The sequence below is a fragment of the Pelobates fuscus genome, chromosome 1, assembly GCF_036172605.1.
Source record: "Pelobates fuscus isolate aPelFus1 chromosome 1, aPelFus1.pri, whole genome shotgun sequence".
NCBI classification, from domain to species: domain Eukaryota; kingdom Metazoa; phylum Chordata; class Amphibia; order Anura; family Pelobatidae; genus Pelobates; species Pelobates fuscus.
Genome location: NC_086317.1, coordinates 397965005 through 397990166, shown reverse-complemented (window position 1 = coordinate 397990166; position 25162 = coordinate 397965005). Strand labels below are relative to the sequence as shown.

The 25162-nt window shown below is 39.0% G+C and overlaps 1 protein-coding gene across 5 annotated transcripts in view; it reads right to left on the bottom strand.

Moving 5' to 3' along the window:
- The window catches only part of KIF5A (kinesin family member 5A), a 139903-nt gene that overhangs the window by 40406 nt on the left and 74335 nt on the right, over positions 1–25162 (bottom strand). For 3 of the 5 annotated variants that reach the window (XM_063427494.1, XM_063427518.1, XM_063427502.1), the window contains exons 5-18: positions 22305–22353; positions 21740–21795; positions 17390–17477; positions 16420–16544; positions 10304–10408; positions 9570–9718; positions 9103–9272; positions 8720–8895; positions 8563–8631; positions 6853–7059; positions 5516–5662; positions 4395–4583; positions 1526–1643; positions 333–397 (exon numbers count right to left, since the gene is read on the bottom strand). In XM_063427494.1, coding sequence (XP_063283564.1) covers positions 333–397; positions 1526–1643; positions 4395–4583; positions 5516–5662; positions 6853–7059; positions 8563–8631; positions 8720–8895; positions 9103–9272; positions 9570–9718; positions 10304–10408; positions 16420–16544; positions 17390–17477; positions 21740–21795; positions 22305–22353 — 1713 coding nt within the window. The remainder of the gene's footprint in view (positions 1–332; positions 398–1525; positions 1644–4394; positions 4584–5515; positions 5663–6852; positions 7060–8562; positions 8632–8719; positions 8896–9102; positions 9273–9569; positions 9719–10303; positions 10409–16419; positions 16545–17389; positions 17478–21739; positions 21796–22304; positions 22354–25162) is intronic. The other 2 variants (XM_063427510.1, XM_063427526.1) reach the window with 1 other exon arrangement.

The following is a 25162-nucleotide window of genomic DNA, read 5'->3' as shown; positions in this document are numbered from 1 at the left end:
TGAAGATTACAATCAAAGAACAATGCTAATATAATTGTCAACTTGAGTTGATTACAAGGAACACAGCATTTGAATAGGACTTAATGGTCGAATTTGTTTGTTCTCTATGAAGAATGCTTTCGAGATATAAATTCTACTTCAAATTTAACATTTCCTTTTCAATAAATTGTAATTCTATGCACATCAGCGAATTTTAGCCTTGATTTAATTTGTTTTAGTCAGCATTACAAATTATTCCAATCCGTAGAAAAACTCTTTAAATTATTTTTCTATAAAATTTCATTAAGACTTTAAGAAGCATGAAGAATAATGTGTCTCAGATATTTTCTGACCTTGACCTCGTGAGCATCCATTGCATCTTGTTCTTTATCCTTTGTTGTTACTTCAGTCACATTGTCTGGCAAATTATAGAATACAATACAAGCATTGATGATTACACAGAGAACACATGATTGAAGGAAGTGCAGAAAACGTACCCTATGTATCCATGAAATAAACACTTAGTCTTGATACTAAGATGGAATGGTTGTAGCTCATTACTTAAAGCCATCATGTCTATTTAAGCCAAAATGTTACAACATATAACACAAAAAGTCTCAGTTGCTGAATTCACCGGCCACTGCAATGTATATTAACGATTATAGTGCTGTGGAAGTTAATGTCTAGTGTTAATGTAGGCGTTAATGTGCAGTTTAGTAGCTAATGTTTATTAGCCAGGTATGTCCCAGTTCTGCCAAAATTAGGGCCTCCAGAATGAACAGAGATGATCTGTTCAGTCTGGAGGCCCCAATTTTGGGTAAAACTACCAGTTTATTATGGAGAATAATTGCATGACTGACATCACCATCTGTGCAGCATGGGATGCTTAAACACAAACTGCCTTTTGAAATAACAGACATATCATGCCATATATATCTCTTGCTAGCTGCTTACTTACCTAAATTCTATTTAATGTTGTATATTATGTAGCTACCTCAAACACCATTCATTTTACCATGTATAATACAATATCGCATTGAACACTCATTTTACAATTATTACGCAAAAATGCAAAAGTGCAAAAAGTGCATAAGTACAAAAAGCAACATAAAAGGAACCTTTTCAAGTATGTAGTAAATTAAACATTACAGTGTATGGATCGCAGGTCACACTATATATTTTAATGTTCAGATGGGAAAGTTATATTAACTCCTGTCTCATTGCTGACATCACGCAGCTCTGTTTTTGTTGTGTGTTTATTGGTAAATAAAGAGACTGCTCTTTTATTGTGAATTTCTAACAATTATTATCTTAGGTTATTTACAAACCTTGAGATAAAACATGGACATAGTTCATAACAAATCAATATAAAATGTTTTGACAGCGTTAATATTATCAATGTCGCCAAGCGTACATGTTGGAACTGGTTAAGGAAATCACCTAGTTCATGGCTAGTTCAAGGTAAACTAAGTAAATATTTTGTAATAAGTGAGTAGATCATGTCATGTCATGTGATGTCAATTTGTGAGTGTGAGAGATGTCTCACCTTGAGCCTGCATCTTGGCCAGCTCCTCGCTCAGTGTATCGTAAGAATCCTCTAGCTGCCGTTTCTTCATCTCCACGCTATGCATGTACTCTGTCAGTGAGCGGATCTTAGCTTCATGCTGGGAGCAATTCATGGACGTTAATAAAATCAACAGGCATGGACAGATAGAAACAAAACCAAAGACAGGCAGAAAGATAGCAGATCATTGGGTATATGTATATACAAGTAGATACATTTCCAGTGGTCACGGCCTATCATTGTCATTCAAGGATGGACAAATTTGCAGTTGACGATGTGTCATTTCCATACAACCAATGTGGCTGCTGAGCGGAATGTGGGTGCTGCATTATATAAATTTTTATCTATTTTGCTAAAATCAGCTACAATGAGCTGTAGTGGTTATGGTGCTTAGAGTGACCCTTTAAAGTAAAGTGAAATAGGATTAATAATTGAATAGTAGCATAACAGGCACTACATACAGAGATATCATTTGTTGTTTTCTCTTTTTCAGCTTTTTCTATTTCTGATACCCTTATTGTCTGTAAATGTCTACAAATAAATAAATAAGTGAATAAAGCTTGATTAACTTCTGCTCTGGGGATTTTCTTGATCATAATGTTTGTCAAACAGCCCAGTGGCGACTGGTGACTTTTAGGTTGGTTGGGTGCCAGACTTGACACAGTCAAATAAACATGTATTTTAATTTGTCCCCAAATATTGTTATCACGAATAGGGATATGTCTAAATGGATCTTCTACCTCCAAATACGTGGACGATACCATATATAGGGAATAAACCACATAGATATATTCCTATTAATGTGTAAAATAAATCGGCTTGTGTCGAATCACAAGTAAAATACAAGGTTTAGTCACAAGATGCTGCCAAAGGATTACTTTAAAAAGAATAAAAAATTAACAGTAAAATGAAAAGTTGATTTGATAGGAAAAAAAAAAAAAAAACGAATATTGAAACAGATGGCCCCCACATTGAGATTTTTACTTTAAAATATTCTCATCAAGAGATTCTACTCAGGAGAAAAGTTTATGACTAAAATAAAATAAAAATAACTTAAGAATAAATAAAATAGACAAGCAGCCTGGCCACTACTGTTGGAGTGGTATCTGTCACTGTGGATTTTGTGGGTGTCATGGCAGCCAGGGTCTAAGGAGGGAACTTTACATTTTATTAACACTAAAGCACGGCAGTCACTACTTCAAACACTGTCTGCCTGCCTTACTTTACTGTTCAGTAGAGAGCTGGGGACAGAAGTGGCAAGCACCACAGCTGGAGAGGTGACTGCCTGCATCGGGGCAGCCAGCACAGGAGTGAATGAAGCAGGCAGCCGCTGCTCGAACGGTATGTGTCACCATGTGCTGTTGACAGCCACTCTACATGTAGTGTCTGGGGCTTTAATTTCATCTAATTAAGGCACACACCGAGAGTTGGAGCAATGCCTGCTATACCAAGATAGTCAGAAACCCGGGCAGGGACCAGACAGCGAACAGAGAAAGCATGGTGACAGGCACCTCATGGTAAAACGGTGCCTGCCACGGTTCTGAGTAAAACAAGGCATTTGCTGTTGCTATTAGGAGGGGGAGGGAACGGGGGCTATATGAGCACAGCAGCAGGCCCCCGTAGGTAAAGCGGTGCCTGCCTCCAGTCTCAGTGCCCAGAGTGCAGCCTAATGCTGCAAGGAGTAAGGAAGCCCCTGGTGGTAAAGCGGTGCCGGCCTCCAGTCTCAGTGCCCAGAGTGCAGCCTAATGCTGCAAGGAGGGAGGGAGCCCCGGTGGTAAAGCGGTGACTTCCGCCAGTGTTACTGATCAGGGTGCAAGGAGGGAGGGAGCAGTGGAGAAAGATACCTCTGAGGTAAGCACCTGATGGTAAAGCGGTGCCTGCCGCCAGTATTGTTGTCCTAGCTGCTTCTGGAGGGGAAGGAGGGAGAGAGGTTGAAAGACACTTACCTCACTAACTGCACCTGGGGAAGTGGAGTTCTCACAACCAAACCCCCTCATGCAATCCACCAATCAGAGCCCAGCAGGGCAAAGAGGCTAGTATTTTGGCCTGTCTACTAAGGGCGATTTTTGTCCCACCTATTTGGCGCCATAATTAGTTCCAAGCAGCTAATGATGGTGAAGTAGGCGACTTCCCAAAGAGTTTAATCAGATTTTTGGGATTTCTCCCACATATGATTAGGCTTTTTTTTCAACCCTAGCAACAGCAGAGGTGAACTGTAGTATTAATATTAAAAGGGATGGAACACATTTTATCACAGACACTTATTAAAGGTTTAAAAAAAGTTAAAAACCCAACAGAAAAGTTTTATTATATAGTTTATTTTTTAATTTATTTAAGTGCAATAAAACTGGTGGGTCATTGCCCCAGCTGCCCCTATGGATGAGTCTCTATTGAAACAGTCATAAAAAGTCACCAATGACCTTATCGCTGCAAAATACAAAATACTCTTTTCCCTCGTAATTCATATGGAATGTGTTTTTATTGATTTCTTGATTCCAATCATCTAATCATCTACTACTCTCTGTTGGTGAAGCCAGGAAGCACACATAATGCACTGACAACTTGATTATGTGGATACTGGTACATCTTCTACTGCATCTCCCACTACATGACAAATTATCTGTGATAGAGAGTATACATTTCCTCATCCTCAAGCATAAACAACCCCTACAAAATGCAAGACCCACAGCATTAAAGCATTCAAATAATCTAAGGTGGGTTTCTCTATTATTGTAATGAGAAACAATAAGCTACGTTTTACTTGGACATATCCCACTGTAGAAAGAGGTACACACATAATGTCTTCTGTTACTCTTAATGGAACCACCTAGGATGTATTAAATGTATATACCTGGGATATAAGCAGCTGGCAGGAGGACAACTCCCGTCCAGTGACCTCCATTTTGCGGTGACACTCCACCTGCAGGTTCTCCAGCTGCCGACACCGCTTCACGACTGACTTCACCTCAGATTTGATCTTACTGATGTACAAGCGCGCTACCGTAAATTCTTCTTCTATGGCACCACTGATCTCCACAGGCTGCAGAGACAAACAAGGTCATACATCAAAACAAGACAGAAAAACCACATAGATAACTTAAAAGGGATTTATCATAAAAGGAGCAACACAAATTGTCTCTTGTAAGAACAGACTTATTGATTATGCAGGGTTTTCTGAGGATTGTTAAATTGTCAGAATATCTCTGCGTAAATCAAGCACAACATTGAGATCTGGCCTTGAAAGACCTTTGATGTTCACATTGTACATGCACTCTGAGATTTATGGATTTTCATTGCACTACAATCCAATCAGGTATTACTATTAGGTATTCCAAATAGGATCCAAATAGGTACTACTATTTTGTTAATTAAAATACACTATTAGGTTACATTATTATACTGTAATTACATTAATGGGGACTTCTATAATATTTTCTAAATTCTCCATTAAACAAAAACAGTGTCACTATAGCAGACATTTATACAAATGTGCACAAGACAAAAGTGGTTCAAGATTCTAAAAATGGAGCGCCAGGGAAACCAATTGACACTGCCTGATGATGGTATTGGTGTCCTTGCATACCGCTCCACTTTTAAAACATTTCAGCAGTTTTCTCTTACCAAAAATGTAATATGTCAAATATATCTAAATGTATAGCATAATTATTAAGAATAGTAATCTTAGCCTGGTTAGCTAATCTTAGTAATAGTAATCTTAGCCTGGTTAGAAGTTGTGGTTTTGAGGATAAGGGGGTTTCCGAGTCAGTGAGACATGAACACTGTTTACGTTTGGGGAATTAAAGGTAGGATTGTGGGGCAATCGGTTACAGGGAATGAAGAGTTAGAGGTTACCTGTTTTCAGGATGTCTTATGTAATTCCTACTTTTTACAGCATATTTTCAATGTTGCAGTTATATGTGTTGTGGGTCTTAAGCTTGTTGTATGTCTTTGTTTCAAAAATATTATACTCACCAGTTTAAACTCTCCATTGCCGACAATAACACTGAACTCACTAAGGTCTTTCATGAGTCCATTAAGCACATCGGCAATTCTCTTGCGTTGATGAGCACTGAACTCCTGTAGTCGATGCAGATCATTTTCCAGGGACAGCAGAGTAGCCTGATGAAGTTGGAGAAGGTGTTAGTTTGTGCAATCATCACTCAGGATAACACTCAAGGTTCAATAAAATCACTTTGAGATATGATCAGCTACATCAGCTATCTGTATTCTGAATCTTGATTTCGGATATAACATCTAGCTGTTAATCAATATTTGCAAGTCAATGTTCCCTCAACCAGGGCAGGCAATCTTCTGCACTCCAGATTTTGTGGACTACATCTCCCCTCATGCTTTGCCAGCATTATGGCAGTAAGAGCATTATGGGAGATGAAGTCCACAACATCTGGAGTGCTGAAGGCTGCCTACATCCTACTTAAACAATACATAGGAACTGTACAAACATTTTTAAAAAAATTCTGTAACAATGTCTTTAAAAACTGATCTTTAAAGTGGTCTTGCCAGCTCAAAATGTATTTATGCAAAGTCTACTTCATAGAGATATTAAAATGTAATCTATGTATTGGGCTTATTAAATCAGTAAGCAAAGAAAAAGATTAAATATTAAATGGTAACAAAAGTCAGGGACCACACAAATACTTGTAGGACTGTAAATACCTGTAAATTACATTATGTAGCCTGATGGGTGCCACGTATATCATTGGTAAAACTGATCTATTAAATGGACCACAAAGATATAAAATGGGAGGAGTCACCAATGGAATGTGCCTGCTGGTTCCACTAGTTTCCATGGTGATTGCCCCATTTTTACTCATATTACCATATTTTGGAAGACGCCACTTTGATAAATACTAAGGATGTGCATTGGCAAAAAATTTGGTTTGGTTCGGAAAATTCGGGTAAGAAAAAAAAATTGACTGCTTCAGCAATTCAGACCAATAGCATTCAGTTCAGTTTGGCACTTCCGAAATTCAGGACTTCGGCAATTCGACAATTTGACACTTCGGCACTTCAGCAATTTGGAACTTCGGACCCTACCCCTAACCCCTAACCCCTTACCCTAACCCACTTCGGAACTTTGAAAATTCGGAACTTCAGCAATTCGGGACTTCGGCAATTCGGTTCAGCACTTCGGTAATTCGGCACTTCGGAAATTCGGCAATTTGAACTTTGGACATTCGGAAGCATCCGAATGTCTGAATTGCACGAAATTTGTCCGAATGTACATTCAGAACGAAACGAATTGCACAAGTCTAAAAAAATACTACCCCAGCCCCCCGTTGCTGACTTACCACTTTCTGAGAGAGCTCATCAGACAGAATTTTATTCTGCACGGTCTTATCTTCGACTTCCTGGGACTTCTGATCATAGTTGACAGCCAGCTCTTCGAGAGCCTGCAGGACTTCCTTCACTTCTTCTTTGGCACAGTCATTCTCTGACTGAAGGCGGCTCAGTTCTAACTGAACCTTGTCATTGTCACCCCGAGTGGATATTAGAAGCTGAAAGTAGAGTAAAATGATGTCTAAAACATGACTTTTTAAGTATATTGTGTGCAGTTAATGAAAACATCTTAAAATGCATGAGAAATGTAACAAAGCGCAATAAGAGCTTTCAAACAATCCTAATGTTAAGAGGAGAAAAATATGAGGCTATTGTGTCACAAAACAAACCTCAGAATTTTTTTTAAATAACCGGTTAGCCATAGATGCCAATTACTACAGAATAAGCAGCTGCATATATCCATTCCCAGCATGCACCTCATGTCCTCTTAGTTATCGTCTACTTGTATTTTTAAAAATATATTTTTAATCTCTGTAACATGTTAGTAATATTTTAGCATAGCAGTGTACCATTTCACATTATATATAATAGAAAGGGAAAAAGAAGGTGAGAAACGTGGAGATTAATGTTGAGAAATGTGAGTTAAACTATAACAGGCAGAAATGTAATTCCATTAATACCCCTGCAAATGGTGGCTGGCAGTTCAAGAGCGATGATAAATGAGCAGATATGAAATTCTACTGGAGAGCTTTTTCATCAGAAAATGAAATTCATCTTCATGGTTTCCTCTTGTTATAACTTCTAATGCATGGTATTGATCTACCTATTTTGTTGTGTTGTGATTGCAATCCAAGGAACATAATAAACAGGATGAATTTAACAGGAGGGAGCCAAGAAGAGAGAAAGTATGATTAAGAAATCGTAAGAATAATGATAGGACTATGCTTCGGGCTATGTCTTAAGTTATCTGGACCAATGAGGATAGTGGTGGAGTCTATCTCAATAAAAGAAGTGGAAATGGTTATCTGTGTGCATGAGAGGAGTGGTAGTATTAAAAGGAAGATACAGGCAGTCAAAGGATAAGATACAGTAGGACCAACGAGAGAACATAAAAGGGTGCATATTCTGCAGTCTCAGACAAAAATCATACAGACCCTCCTAGCACAAATATTATAATTATTGGCATTTATATAGCGCCGGCTTATTCCGCAGCGCTTTACAATATTATAAAGGGGGACTTTTAACAATAAATGAGACAATTACAAATTGTTAGAGGAATAATAGGTTGATGAGAACCCTGCTTGAAAGAGCTTACCAATGAAACATTTTACATAATGAGATATTGTGGAAGGATTTGTAGTAGGAACATATGTGGAATGTGGAGAGGAAAAGGCAAAACTGTGGGGCCTGTGGACGAAAATAGAACAGGGAATAGGAACGAAAGCTGGGGATAGTGATTGCCATCATCAGTGGCCCTGATTGGATTTATCAAAGTAAAAGCTGAACCCTTGTAATGAAAACTTGTAATGAGGTTTATAATCAATAAATGATCTAATTTCTGATACAAAGAAAATATGAAAATATGAGACTGTTGATATTTAGCACATGCAGATTACTTGCAACAAAATATATTTGAGAAGTTGAGTTTAAAGACCTATTTTTCTTATAACAATATAGATTTTAATATTTTAATATGATTATGCCAGAACCATAAAAATTACCTCCTCTTGATCCAGCATCTGTTGTTTGAGCTTCTCAACAAGCTGGCTCTGCTGGTTGATCTCATCGTCCTGCAGAAATGAAGGAGAAGAAAGGCATTCAGTCATGCAGGAAGAACAACTGTCTGTACTGAGTGAGGGCTTCCATGCAAGTACGAACCTTGTCATCAAGTTGCTTGTACATTTTTCGTATCTCCTCCTCATATTTCCTTCTTTCTTCTTCTGAGATCCGAATGACAATAGAAGAGTTGTTATCATTAACAGGAGTTTCATCACAGGTATCCTGGGTGAGCTGCTCTCCATCACTCAGTTGCTCGATTTCAGGAACATTTTCACCTAAACATGGAATGGTAATGTGCCACAATGAATTTCATAATGATATGATACATGAATATTAAAAGATTGTATGTAGACCATTGACATAGTGACACTGGCCAATGTCTAGGACAATAATCATGTTGCAGGAGTATAAGTATATTCTGCTTGGACTTAGGGTATTATAATGCCCTACCTCTACCTGATGCCTTCTCACATATAACGTACCAGTCATGGGTTCCTCCTTACCGCTCCTCCAGCGGCTGAGCTCTGCCTCCAGCTTTTGAATGGTCTCCTTCATTGTCTTGTTCTTCTCTTTTTCCTTTTCATACTTCTTCTTCCATTGTTCTGCTGTCAACTCCAGGTTGACAGATGCTGTGTTCTTGATGGTCTTTGCCCTGCAAGATATTTTGAAATAAGCCCTTTTTTGCACTTCATACACCACCACAAGCATGACTTTAACCCCTTAAGGACACATGACATGTGTGACATGTCATGATTCCCTTTTATTCCAGAAGTTTGGTCCTTAAGGGGTTAAACAACTACATACTGAGGCAGTAGGATAAGAATCTACCTTCAATTATAGTCAGCTATTATAGTTATCATAAACATACTTTTGAAAGTAAGTTACATGCTGTATGATGCTGTCACAAACACATGTTGCCCTATATGTATGACTTTATTGAATTTATTACCTCTGGCCAAACATCAGTGTTGACTTGGTCTCTGCATCATTGTAGCTAGATGGAGAACAGCAAATGAACATAGTTGTCCTACAATTCCCACCCAGGGAATCCTGAAGGATACGGGTCATCTTACTATCTCTGTAGGGCACATATCCTTTCTACAATACAAAACAAAATACATCAATTATCATGGGTTTTCACAATCTTTCATACCTAAATATGTACATTTCAAACTTTCAAGCCAGGTAAGGAGATTACATAGACAAGGAAATCATTATTTGCACTCACTATCATCAATTCCAGTGCCGTGACACTCTAGCATTCAATATTTTGAGCTTCAACCGAAGTTCTTCAATCACACAACAAAAATTCAATTGTCTGTCTTTCTGTTTCTTCTAACATGTGGTTTAATTTCCTTGAAGAGTTACCCTACCCGGGAGCCTATCATTTTTCCAAGAAGGGGCTATTTCTGCCTGCTAACACAACCGGGAGAACATTCTGCACACAAGACATTGACGTTTTTTACTTGACCCTTCTGCTAGTAAAACATGCCTGTTTCGGACTAATTAAGGCAGAAACTACCTGATGGATATAATGCACAAATAGTGCATTGTGCAACTTGGATTTATAGATAGATAACAATATCTAAAAAAAATAGGTGACTATGACTCTAGTTCAACCCAGGTTTAACAGACAACACATTATTTTCTATAAAAGTGTGTAATATAAGTATGTCTTCTCACCGATCCATCAGCCAGTGAAGAGATGACATTCCCCAGGGCAGACAGAGACTTGTTAATGTTCTTGGCTTCATCCAAAACAGCTCCTTCAGCTCCAGTCTTACTGACCTGAGAAGACAGTCAATAATCAAAAAGCATATATTAATTTACTATTTCGTTATGCATCCCCTTTGCCTTGCCCTAGAGCTATTGATTCCTTAAACATACCTTTGACATAAGAAAAAAAATGCTTAGAGATTACATAAATTAATTGGACGTTTAGAAAGACTGATGTGCGTGTTTTGAAAAAAATCAAATGAAGTTAAAATGCTTGATTTACCTCTGCAATATGTGAATAGGAAGTGATAGATATTACAGAACTGTAACTGAAATCAGGGCTGTCATCATAAATTTACCCCCCTTACACAACCCTGAGTCTGTCTAGACAGATGCAGTGTTTGTGTGTATAGTGGTTGCAATGTGTGTAGAGTGTATGTAGAGAGTGTGTAGAGTGGATGTAGAGTATGTGCCTGACAACTGTTCATTTATTTCTGTTCCTTTAAAATCAAGTTCCAGTTCTCCACTACTAGTGGCCTCCCTAGCCACTAGTCACCTCAGTCTCTCACCTGTATAGAATGAATAAAGTTCTGCTATAAAAGGCCACACCCGACAAACCAAGTGGCCTTTACATTGAAGTTGATGTTCTTACTGAAAGACTTCAAATCCTGGCTCCTGAGAAGCAACCTGTGATTTGCCTTCATTGCTTCCAACCTGATTCACTACCAACCCTGCTTCATACCAACCTGGATTGCCTGCAACTCTGCTTTATCCTTCCAACCCTGCTTCATACCAACCTGGATTGCCTGCAACTTTGCTTTATCCTGCCAACCTGGATTACTTCTAACCCTGCTCCATACCAACCTGGATTGCCTGCAACGCTGCTTTATCCTGCCAACCTGGATTACTTCCAACCCTGCTTCATACCAGCCTGGATTACTTCCAACCCTGCTTCATACCAGCCTGGATTACTTCCAACCCTGCTTCATACCAACCTGGATTGCTTACAACTCAGCTTTATCCTGCCAACCTGGTTTATACAAACCTGCATAACCCATATCTGGACATTGCTGCTTACTTTTATTTACAAGGTGTTATTTTCCTTCCTTGAAACCTCATTGTTCTTTATACCTGTCTTATTATTCTTCCTATATTGTTATCTCTAGCTTTATTATTATTTGCACACCTATTTTATTATCTTTATAGGGCATATTGGACTTACGTGTATTTCTCTCACTTCCCTTCTCCCTATTTCATTCTATAAGTTAACCTGCTGATATGTCAAAACCTACCAATAAAGCCTCTTTATTTAACTCTGGCCAAAGCCTCCTATCTGAACTGAGCAAGATCATGACAGTGTGTGTATGTGTAGTGGATGTAGCGTGTGTGCGTGCGCGGTGTGGATGCAGTATGCTTGTATCAATAGTGGATCCAGTGTGTCAACCTATTGTACAGCGTACGGAATTTGCTTGCGCTATATAAATAATACAGTGACAGTACAGCTGTACCCTGTGATGGAAGGCCTGACTAGATGATAAAAAAAGACACAGCTTTGATACGTTAAGCAGACTGTCAAGATGAGTTCACACTGTTATTGTTTTCTGTATACAATATCGGTATTGCAAAGCAATATGCACAGACTTTCATCAGATATCAGCATTTTAATGTGACATTAGAGAGATAAGTAAACCTCATGACAGGCAAGATCGAATTTAAAGGAAGACTCTAGGCTGCAGTATTACAGAGAATTAATTAAAAACACGCAAACAAAATAATGAAAATATAATTTCTTCTGCAGTTTATGCATTTGTTGCAAAATCTTGGCAGAAGTGAGCACTTTTTTAAGTGGTAACTAGGCAAAGGGCAAACTACTGAGATTTTACCCATTCTCAGTGTTCTAATATTCTTTGTTTTTGCTTTAATGCATTAACTTGGGGTCTCCCTGATCTACAAGTGTAAGCCAGACATGGACCTAATGCTCATAGTACCTAGAGGAAAGCCAAAATGATTATCTGGGGTTGCTATATCCCTCATGCAGGCATTTTGGATCTGAACTGCCTTAATGGATGGAATCATTCTGATTTGCACATGGTACAGGTTCTCTTTGTAATGGCACAGGTGGTAAAAAAACTTTGAGACCTGAGTAGGGATTAACCAAAGGGCCAATCACATAAGCGCTTGGATGTGCAGGGAGGCACATAACCGTCCTCTTGTGATGTATCTCCCTGAGTGTGGACTAATATCTAAGCTGATGTTTGCAAACCACTGCAGTTACAAGTGTGCAGGAACACAATGACAGGAGACCTTACTGCACCAGGAGCAGTATTTCGTAGAGCATGGTTTTAAATGTGATATTAATACCAACATACACTAATCAGCCACAACATTTAAAGCACTCACAGATGAAGTGAATAACATTGATTATATCATTATAAAGACACCTGTCAAGGGATGGGCTATATTAGGCAGCAAATGAACAGTCAGTTCTTGAAGTTCATGTGTTGGAAGCAGGAAAAATGGGCAAGATCTGAGTGACTTTCACAGGGCCCCAATAGTAATGGCTACATGACTGGGTCAGAGCATCTCCAAAATGGCAAATCTTGTGGGGTGTTCCCAGTATGCAGTGGTTAGTACCTACTTAAAATGATGCAAGGAAGGACAACTGGTGAACCGGTGTCAGGGTCATGGACGCCAAGGCTCATTGATGCACATGGGGAGCGAAGGGTATCAGGTGTGGTCCAATCACAGTATAGCTACTGTAGCTCAAACTGCTGAAAAATGTCATGCTGGCCATGATAGAAAGTTGTCAGAACACACAGCGTGTTGCAGTTTGGGGCTGAAAAGTTGCAGACTGGTCAGAATACCCATGATGACCCCTATCCAAAATCACCTTCGGTGGGGACATGAGCATCAGTACTGGGCCATGGACTAATGGTCAGAGTTGCCTGCTCTGATGAATCACGTTTTCTTTTAGATCAGGCACATAGCCGGGTGCATGTGTGTTGTTTACCTGGAGAAGTGATGGCAGCAGGATGCACTATGGGAAGAAGGCCGGCCAGCAAAGGCAGTGTTATGCAATGGGTAATGTTCTGCTGGGAACCTTGGCATTCATGTGGATGGTACTTTGACACGTAACACCTACCTCAAGATTGTTTCAGACCATGTAATCCCTTCATGGCAATGGTGTTTCCTGATGTCAGTGGCCTCTTTTAGCAGGATAATGCACCACACTGCAACATTTGTTCAGGAATGGTTTGAGGAACATTATGTTCGAGGTGTTTCTGTAGCCTCCAAATTCCCCAGATCTCAATCAGATGGAGTGCCTGTGGGATGTGCTGGAACAACAATCCGATTCATGGAGCTCCATTGCGCAACCTACAGGACTACCTACAGAACCTACTGCTGCTAATGCCTTGGAGCCAGAAACCACAGAACACGTTCAGAGGTCTTGTGGAGTCCATGCCTTGACGCATCAGAGCTGTTTTGGCAGCACGAGCATGACCTACACCATTTTAATGTTGTGGCTGATCAGTGTAAGCACTAAATCCAATTTGTTATTAAGTTAACTCCTTTACTAACAAACAACAAAAGATACATCTTTCAGAATATCACTCTACAACACAATCCACATGGATGTCTGTGTAGCTTACACGTGAAAATAAATAAACAGATTTGAAAGAGCAGTTGGTCTGTCTGAGTGTTTGGCATCCTGAAATATCAGCAGTTTGAGAGATTAATCCCTAGTTTATCCACAGCTTTAAGGAAGCAAACACGTTACTTTATCAATCTGAAGCCTAGTGTTTGTGTGTGGGAGCATCTGAGTCAATATGCAGAGCAAGATTTATTTTCATTTCTCTCTAGATGTTATTTGAAAACTCCAATCTAATGCACTCTTACTGCAACCATAAGCTAGAAAGACAAGTAATCAGTAATCAAAAAGAGTAATATTTATTTCAGTCTTCAAATGGTATAATTTTGTTATTTAGGAAAATAAAAACCTTAAAATTTACTGATCATTTTTTAAAAACATTTTACACCTAGATGTGGTCGCTATGAGCTAGGTTTACTGCAAGGTTATGTCTGTAACTCACAAAGAGAAATATAGTGCTCAAAGCATGATAAGCAACACATTTCGACTATACAATATCCTCACTGCTGCAAAGGACCAATTTATTTCCACGCTAGGTGGAACTGCGCAGCCTTGATCCTCAAAATAATTATATTGGTTCAGGGGAAGAGCTATGTTTCTTTGCACCATAAAGCTTATAGGGACACTATAGTCACCAGGACCACTACAGCTTAATGAAGCAGTTTTGGTGTATAGATCATACCCCTGCAGTTTCAAGGCACAATCCTTTGCCATTTAGTAGTTAGATCACTTTTGTTTCTAATTATGTTGCCATAGACACATCTTCCCTAGCTGTGACTCACTCAGCCTGCATGGAAAAAAAAGGTTTAATTTTCAAGCAAATGTTAACTTGCTGTAGAAGTTTCATCTCCCTCCTGCTCTGTAAACTAAACTTTAATCACACACAGGAGGCTCTTGCAGGGTCTAGAAGGCTAAACATTAGATCTCTCTTTACAGGGAGTGTTAAGAAAGGCTGAGTAAATCACATGCATTGAGGTGTGGCTAGTGTTGCATAAACAAAGTGATTTAACTCCTAAATGTCAGAGAATTGAGCAGTGGGACTGCAGTGGCATGATATGTACACCAAAACTGCTTCATTAAGCTAAAGTTGTTTTGGTGCCTATAGTGCCCCATTAATGATCACTGTCACCAACATAGACAAACATGTATCTCTCCACTTCAATGCAAGTCAACAATTAAACCTAAACTCATGAAGAATGTAGCAATCAATAGTACTGTTTTGTTAATTATATGTGTCAATAGCCTTTCTAAATTGCAGTAGTTTGCATTCCAAACTAATTCAGACAGTGTCTAAAAATGTGTTTATTGCAGGAATCAATAGGTCTTGTTCAGACGACATCTAATTAATCTTTTTATGTTCCCCGGTCTATCTATTGGAATTTTAATCATGTAGAAGCACTGGGCCAGTGTACATGACTAGCCATGCTATGGTTTACGCTGTTGCAATTTAAATACGTTCTATTTATTCAGTGGAATTTCAATAGTAATGGAGAAATGAATGGTTTTGTGATGTTGTCATAAAATATCGATGAGCTGAAACATGAGGTTTACTTGAAATTCTTGCACAGGGTATAATAGTGACCTGGCAAATGGAACAAATGCCCCAGACCTCTTTGGTGTCAAGCCCTGGCTAGAAATACAGCAGAACAAACTGTTTAGACGCAGTCAACATACTTTGGGTAAAAAAACTCAACAGGTATATATGGAAAGGAAACAATGATTTCTATATAACAGCTGTTACTTGCGTTCCAATTACTGTTACAATTTCACATTTTTACCAATAATTCAGAGAGTAGCATCAATGAATGCATTGCTTTAGTGCAGGGGTTCCCAACCCAGTCCTCATGTACCCCCCTACCAGTCCAGGATTTAGGGATTGCCATGTTGTGCCTAAAGTGTTTTTTTATTTTTTTTTAAACATCTTAGACATAACTAAGTAATCCTGGGATGTTATGGGGTTGTTGAGGACTGGGTTTGGAACCACTGCTCTAGTGTTTCATTACTTATCAGTCCTTACTGGCCTAATATAAATTAAGCATAGTCGTCCCTGACCCCTTCTCATAAACTGTCCCTTTCCTTTGGAATGTTACCTATTCTTAAACAGACCGTCTCAATCTATGTTCATCTCATCCAACATCCTTCTCATTGCAGTTCTTCCTTGAGTGCTCAGGCCACATTAATCTTACTGTCTAGATAGATCAATCTGTTAGACCGTCCGCCAAGTAGAAATATCTATGGATTCCACATGAAACCCTTTTTCGGTTTTGCTGACACTATCCCCTTGTAACACACAGGTTGTTGATATGTATGTAGAAGGTGATTCAACAGCACAAATAAATGAAATTCTTATTATTTTTGAGGCTGGTATTGAACTTTGACAGAAAATAAACATGTCCTGCATGCATTTTAGACTTAGAATGGTTCCAGAACTGACCTTTTCACTGCCAGCCAGATCCACCAGGTACAACTTGCCACTCAATTTCAGCTCTGTCTCCACATTCTCCTGTTTGATGTTGATGAGGAAGATGCTGTGGCTACGAGAACTGTGCTCATTCATGTCTGGAAGAAAGGAAAAGCATGGGACATGCCAATGATGCACATATCTGATAACAGCATCAGTCAGTATCTTACAGGGTTATTTACTAAAATGAAAATTAAAAGTGGAATAAAAGTGAATTTCAAATTTAAGGTCAAAATAGCCAAATATTTAAATTCTCTTAGTCAGTTTTGCTTTCAGTTCGGCTACTCTAACCTTAAATTTGATATTTTAATTCTCACTTAAGTGAATAACCGTATTAAAATGTGAAGGAAACGGCATGAAGAACACAAAAAAGGGAGCTATTAATAAAACAAACCAGGGGAGAAGAAAAATAATTTTGGAAACAAACAGTATACAGAGCTAAGCTTAAAAACATTGATTATGTTCCTGCAAAAATATGACTATTTAATGAGAAGTCAAGGAAGATCATCTTTGATGTAAGGTTGAAGGTCATGTCCTCGTTTAGCTGTTTCTTTAGAAAGAACTACACATTAGACGTCTTGGCCATAATAATAATTATAACAAATGTTTTGTGAAGGATATATTAAACTTTTGTTTGTTTTCAAGTAATTCATGAGGTTTGGATGTTATTATCACCCAAATAAATTACACTTTTAACTGACCTCAAAATGAAAGGTTGAAAGGATTTAACTTAAGAATTAAACTTGTGACCTTGAAACTTGAGCAGGTACAAAGATACTGCAGTAGTATCCACAGAGCTATCAATCTTACTGAGCTGTAAGAACAACAATTCAGATTGTTTTAATTTAATTATATTTAATTAAAATTATCATTTAATGAGACTTGTGACACAAAAAAATAATAGTGGATGGAGATTAAATAAATCAAGATCTGTGGGTCTCACTTGTCACGGCCACATGACGATTGGACTTCCCTTCATCAATGACATCCAGGATCTCCTCAGGACTGGACACAAAGCGCTCGGTGCAGCCCTAAAGGGAAGAAAATGTGAAAAAGGTATACATTCAGACCACATGGAAATGGCAGCAGTAAGACTGAACAATGCTAAAGTATCCATTTTCTTACTACTAGACAAGCTATCAAAACCCCTTTTTCAAATTATGGAGCAATCCAAGCATTAATATAGTGAACAGGAGTTGAACTAGACTTTTAGCAAAGAAAAGCAATTTTTGAGGAAATTTCAGTCACAAGAACAAAAACTTATCGGCTCGCAGGCCACAAATTGCACAAGGAAATCAATTAAACAGATATACACATTGTACATAAGTTCAATTTCTGTGTCAAACCATTAACAATAGCTAAACTATAGTTCAGAACCGCAATATAATAAACATCATTGTGGTAGTATGAGTTTTCCTTTATCATTTTAATGAAGCCATTATTATGAGGCATGATCAGTCCTTCCCTGCACTGATCATGAGAATAAGGTCTACTAGAGAAGATAGCGTAGAAAGAGATAGTGTATGAGTAGGTGAAGAGAAAATAAACAAGAAGGATTCCCGTGTCCGGGCGGTCGAGCGCCCCTCTGGCCTGTTCAAGCATTCTAAATCATGCGCTACATAAACAAACCACATAAACAAATCCGAATTTGGGACACATGTAATACAAAATATGGGCTAGCAGCGTCCCCCTCCCCTTTGACTCCAATCCTTAGAAACAGAGAGTTTCTGCCTGGCATGGCCCCCAGAGAATTTCGTAATATAGAAAGGACTGGACTCCAACGTCTCCATCAGCTATATCAAAATGGAGAGGTCATTTAATTTGCAGAGCTCCAACAAGGCTCCCACTTAACTCCTGCGGACTTTTTTTGATATGTTCAGATTCGCGATTTTTCTAGAAGACCTCACATTAAAACAGCAGTCTTGGGAAAGCTGACATTCTTTGAGAGGCTTTGCATGGATGGGACAGCCCCCAAGGGTATGATCACGCTTTTATATGCTCATCTTAGGGCGGAAAATGGAGAATGGGGAAGACTGACTTATACAGATCAATGGGAGACGGACCTCGGGGAAGTCTTGGAGGGAGTTGAGTGGCAGGAGATATGGGAGTCAAATGCCACTGTTTCAATATGTGTCATTCTTCTGGAGCAAGCATGGAAAACTATGCTTAGGTGGTATACCACGCCAGTAAAATTATATCGAATGCACAAATTGGACACTGACGACTGTTGGCGGGGTTGCGGATCCCGAGGCACATATGCACATGTGGTGGGACTGCCCGAAGATAAGTAGCTTCTGGAGGTCCGTGGAGGATCTTTTGAGAAAGACGTTCAACAGGCCCCTGGGCATGGACCCATGGATATACCTGTTAAATAGATCTCTGGACGGATGGACTAGGAGAGAAATGAAATTAGTACATAAGATAACTCTGAGCGCACGCCGCGCTATAGCAACCGTATGGCTCTCACCAGAGGGCCCAGAATTCTCAGGGGTAATATCTAGGATCAGAGAATGTAGAATCATGGACAACTTGACAGCGAGGGTAAGAGGGACAATAGCGACGTTTAAAAAAATTTGGGAACCATGGGACAACAGTTTAGTGGGCTCAAACCGAGACTGACAGGGCCTTTTCTTGGGGGTTATGTCCCGATTTAGAGAGGATCCCTCCTTGAGGGGGACATGATTCCTGCGCTGTCGTTGCGGGGTTAACCAGCGCCCCTCTATCGTGCCAGGACACATGTGGGTACGAACATTTCCGCAAATCCACTGATATCTCTTTAATAGAGGAAGAAAATTGCATTGATATAAATCTCCCGAGTCCGTGGTTACCCAAACTCTAACATTTCATTTTACCATAGCACCGGTGGTAAAATACCGTATCCAATGTCACATAGTCGTTCGCACTTCGAATTTAAAAAAATTAAGTTTAAATACAGATAACACGCCAAACCTCTCGAATTCCGACAAAAGACAGGGCAACATGATCCTCTGGTTTGTCACAAAAAGAGGAGGTCATCTGCATAAGCAGTGCATATCCCTGAATATCAGGATTTTGGCAAAGCGTTGGTAGCAGGGGTTCTAAGGACATAGTAAAAAGCATTGGAGAGAGCGGGCATCCCTGGCGCGTCCCGTTGCAATGTTAAAGCCCTCCATAAAAGCTCTACTAACTCATACCGAAGCACGGGGTTTACTATATAGTGCAGCTACCCAATTGAGTAATCTCGCACCCAAACCCATGCACTTCAGCGTAGCCATAATATATGATCAGTGAACACGTTCAAAGGCCTTCTCTGCATCAGTGGACAGCAAGACCAGGCGTCGGTTCATCTTTCTCGCATGATGTTGTGTAGCAAAGAGTCGCAAAGTGCTATCCCATGCCTCACGCGCAGGAATAAAACCAGTCTGGTCCGTGTGGATCAGATGCAGCAGAACCAACTGCAATTTAGTCGTCAGGACCTTTGTGAAGAGTTTGGCATCCACATTGAGCAGCGAGATTGGGCGATAGCTGCCGCTTTGTTCAGGGTCCTTTCCCGGCTTAAGCAGGACCGCAATCGCAGCCGCCAATGATTCAGCTCCAACCTTCCCCCATCCGCTACAGCATTCAGGGCCTTTGTCAGTATAAGTGTACAATACAATAATGTTATGCACACATATATCACACATTTTTGTGGTTATTGCTAAAGCCAACATTTAAACATTTTTTCACTTGATACATTACTAAAAGGACAGTGATGGACAGTAAAAGGTAAATTTGGACACGAAGACTGATTCTCCTTTATACATTGACTAATAACGTACTCACTTCGAAAAGAAGAGCTGAGAATAGTTTATTGAAAAGCCTATTAACATTTTAATAATTTGATGTCATATTTGTTCGCATCAGAAAACCATCCTTTTTAGATCTGGAGACCAAAGAAAATGAAAGCCATATTTCACTTCTCTCTGTGAAAAACATGCATTCAGTCATGGAAGAAGTACATTTTCCATCCAATTACAGCATTTACCTGAACTCCATGACATGACACTAAGTGCTCTGTATTGATATTCAGTGTGAGCAAAACAGCAGGCAATCAATACATAGTGATTGTGGCTTCAAGCTAAAGCCCCCCTAATCTGTTCACCTGCAAATCTAAGGAACAATGCTTGCAATATAGACTTGTTTGTTGTAGTTCAAGGTATTTGTCAAGCCTTATGCTTCAAAAAACGAATTCACCCACAAGAAGCAACCTATCTACTCTCTACTATAGAGGCAGTTATTCACGTAGAAATTGAACCTATTAAGCATATAAAGTGCACTATAAAGAATTACAAGAATAAGCGAAGCATTGAGGTGTAAAAGAAAGGGGCATTTAAAATATGATTTAATTATATGTAGTAATTATATGTTTTCCAGCTTAGACGCACATACTGGTAAATGTTTTAGCATCATAGTAAAATTTGCTATATCTAGAATAATTATTATATTTCAACAGGTTTCAAGCCTGGAAGTCCACAGCACAGGGCAAGATGAGGCAGGTGCCCCTGTCCCCAGAAACTGCCTTTCTTTGGCTTAAATGGTACTTAAGACTGGTGGTTATTGCACAGATTATGGCTTTGCAACCCATCTTGGGAATTGTCTGTGGCTGCAAGATATTGTTTTCCAGTGGCTGGAAGATACTGTTTTCCCAGAGCAGCAGTAAATTTTAGAAATGACTTTAACTTTCCATAAATGGAATTGATAACTTCAGCCATCCACTACTAAGTGTGTTTTATCAACAAGTGTGAAATGGGAGGCATAGAACATAGAAATGTACGACAAAACAACAATTGTGTGCATGGATTACGGTTCAGGGATATCTACAAAATTAAAATTACCTAAACGCACACATTTGGGGGTATGAGCGATGTCAATAATGAAATGTTCCTCTATCTGCTCATGCAGGTCGAACTGTATCTCAGTACCTTCTCCTGGCTACCCAGTTTGCCTTCATCATGATGGAGTTTATTTCACCAAATTGTACTAATTAAAAGTATTTCTAAATTCTGCCTACAGTCCTTTGTTCATAAATGGGTATTATATTTGAAAATGTACAAGCAGTAGAAAAGACTGTAATATGCAACACTATGCTAAGAAAAACAATCCTGCTCATGAATAATTTATCAGTAAGAAATATGTAATCGTTAGGTATTTTAGCAAGGGAGGGTGGTATATACTTTGCAGATGCCTGTTGTAGATCAGCACCGTATGGTCTGGGTGTTGTTTAGAACTGCATCAGTAAAACAAAATCTCAGAGAACACAAGCGTCTGATCTCACCTTGACAAATGGAACACGGTTTTTATCTTCATGCACCGAGAGGTTTGTTTTAGACACTGAACGGAAAATAAACAAATGTGTTAGAGATAGAAAAAATGGACTAGAATATGTAGGATACAAACATGTTCACAATAGGAAGTCAAATACTTTATATTGATATTGAAGATGGAAAATAATATGCATAATTGTTCTGGTGGTCTTAATAATTGCTTAGTTTATATTTATATTATTTGAAAGCTCAAGTAAAACAAAACAGAGCATGAATACCGGTCCTTTACAATCAGTATTACAACTACAACTACAGCTTCACAAAGTGTGATATGTACAGTAATGTATGGTCCTTTTTAAAGTAATTTAAAGCAATTCAATAGACCTATACATTATAATGCAAGTTAATGTCTAAAAACACAAAGATACATGACTATATCTTTTTTTGCTGCTGTTTAGCTCTTTAATACACACATAAGCACCAATTATTTTTATCTCCAAGTAAGGAAAGAGGGATAAAGAGATTTGGGACACTTGGGAGGGATTCAGATTAGTTAACTGCCAATCAACTACTCACCATCAAGAAGATCTCTGATTTTATCCAAGTAAATCTCAAAATAGGAAACCTGTTAAAAAATAAAAGAAAAAGTCAGTTGTTTCTTTTTTTTAAAATAAAACTTACATAATGAGCCTGAAATGTATACAAAATACTTATCTGTCAAAACTGTAGAAAAAAAACTCTCAGTGTTCATAGATTTACCATTTTTCCGCTGCCATGCAACCCCTACCATTCGCTATAATTTATATTTCGCTCCTTTAACTTTCCATCCCTATTAAACTAATTTATTTTGGATGAACTTGAGAACGTACACTGTGGGCTCCTTCCCCCCAGGTCCACTAGAGTTATTTAAAAAAAAATATTGTTTGTAAAAAATCTTCAAACTCATTGTATATTCACTCCCTAGTTACAGGCATAAATTTGCAGTGTTTCCTGTTTTCCTTTTTCTTCTATTATAACATGTACTTGCATGTTAGTGAGTAAATGTTTAATGCTAGTTCTGTGACTGTCCACCTGCCTCAAATAAGAATTGTCAAACCAGCCGTGGGCTACGCTTACCTCTGGTTCATTCCAGCTGGTCGGGTTTCGGGGGGTGCCGCAGCAAACATCAATGCTGCAGGTAGCACTTGCGTCCGGCATAATTACTGATGCTAGTTGCTGCGCAGCGGAGCCATATAGAAGCTCCGCCTACGATAATGATGTGTAACCGTGCATATTATGTCACGCACGTTTTGAGGTCATATGTTCACGATTGCGCATTGCAGTCCTCTTTTCGACATTTAAACTTGTTTTAGCAGTTATTCTATGCCCTGTCGTGGTTTCCTGTTCTGGTTAATCTGAGAGCGTGTATATTTATTGATTCCTCTGTGTATTTGACTTTTTTTTTTTTTTTTTTAATTCTTTATTTTTTGTCGTGCACAAGTTTAACAAACAGCATTGGTTCGCCACAACAGCGATATCAAGGTATGCATAAGTACAGTACATAACATAGGTTGTGACATTCGTTAGACAGGCACGTTTTTACGTTGAACATAGTGACATTGTAAAGTTACACCGCTAAATATAAACTGAGTTGGTGATTAATTTCCGGCTTTCAACTTAGTTTTAGCAATTGCTGCAAAAATATCCGCACTAGCATACCACTGGTTAGCATGTCTAGTATGGGGTAACATGGATTGACACAATAAGAGTAGGTCTAAACTATAATCCCAGCAGCCTCCTACAGAATAACCCGGTATGGGCAGATTAACTTTTTCCCGCTTAGTTTGATAGGTCGCTGCAGAAATATTAGTGCCAGCACATCACTGGTCTTTATATCTATGGGGTAACATGTATAGATAGTAAGAGTAAGTAAAGAAGATTAACTTAGCATCCTCTAAACAGATAGCAAGGTAGGAGCAGATTAAATTATACTATGAACAATATGGGTTCAGGCAACATGAGGTTATGGAGCATCAGGATGGTAGCCCTCACCCTGCTCTCTATTTGGGATATGTGCTGAGAGTAAGTATTGAGATTTCCAAGAAAACCGGGAGAGGGCACCATGGCCGACGCACACTAGACCAGACACAAAGTCCCATCCCCGGCAGTCCGAGTGCGTGCTGGCTAAGCTGGTAGGCATGCAATTACTCAGTCACACTTGATTAGCTAGAAAGATGTTACATATTAAGCATTTGCACAATATGGCAATCGAGTAATGGTACATTTGTAGGTAAATAGTTATTCAGCGGTCATACAGTATTGCACAGGTGAGTGATGAGTATATGGTACAACATTTTTGGCTATAAATGCATGGGGACTAGACAGTGGAAAAACCCAAATCTAGTATGTGGAACAGGCATTGTGTGTAACGTGGATAGTACGATTCTAGTGCAGTGTCGGTTGGCCTTTCCTTTAAGAGGACGCTGCGCTAGTGTGACATAATTGCCAAAAATTGCAAACGGTGTGTACTATAACCTTAATCCAAGTTAAGAATAAAGAATGTGCTATCACCAAGAGTGTACCTCACTCACTCAAAACAATAATACCAAAACAGAAATAGCAAATATGGCTAAACAAGCAATATCCACTAAAAAGAGGGATAGCACATCAAATAGAAGATACAACCTTAAAATAGGGCGGGATCTTGCAACAGATCTAGAACAAAATGGAACAATATGGTGAAGTATGAAAGGACAAAGAGTTAGATATCCAGGAGGTAGAAAACTTACAAAAAGTATAGTTGTTCTGCGCTTGTCTCCCTTACAGGGTATGTGTAGCAATTCAATGTCTGGCTTGTACGGTAAAAATCCTCCAGATATTAGATCCTCAAAGGGATACAAAAGGAATATACATAGAGTAGTACTGTACAAAAATATCAAAAGTTTATTTCACTGATTGTACTTACATCAAGGTAACAATCAGCGAGCATGTCTCCACTAGCAAGTGGACCAAGATGGTAAATGGATAGATATGCAGATGGTATATCAGCTGAAGTACCGTGTAAATACAGGAACAAATATAAATAAAAACAAATACAATAAAAATATGTATAATATACTCAATCCAACGCGTTTCGTCTTGGAAGACTTTTTCAGGGATGTGAGTGCTGTTCCGAAAAGTTCTTGTTTTATATCCATGGCTCCAGGTGACTTCTATTTGGTATTCCGAAAAACAGCGGGATCGGGCACTTCCGGGTTTCCGTCATCCGCTTTCTCATTGGGCAATCTTAGATTGACGTCGTACGTCCTTACTGGCGTGTGCGTACTTCCGCGTTTCAGCAGTGGAACGCATATCATCATAATGATTCTTGCGTTCCAACCGTGGAACGCATGTAGTGAAACGAGCTCCAAAACCCGGGTGGCAGTGGGCGTAAAAAACGCTCACTGACAGCCGGA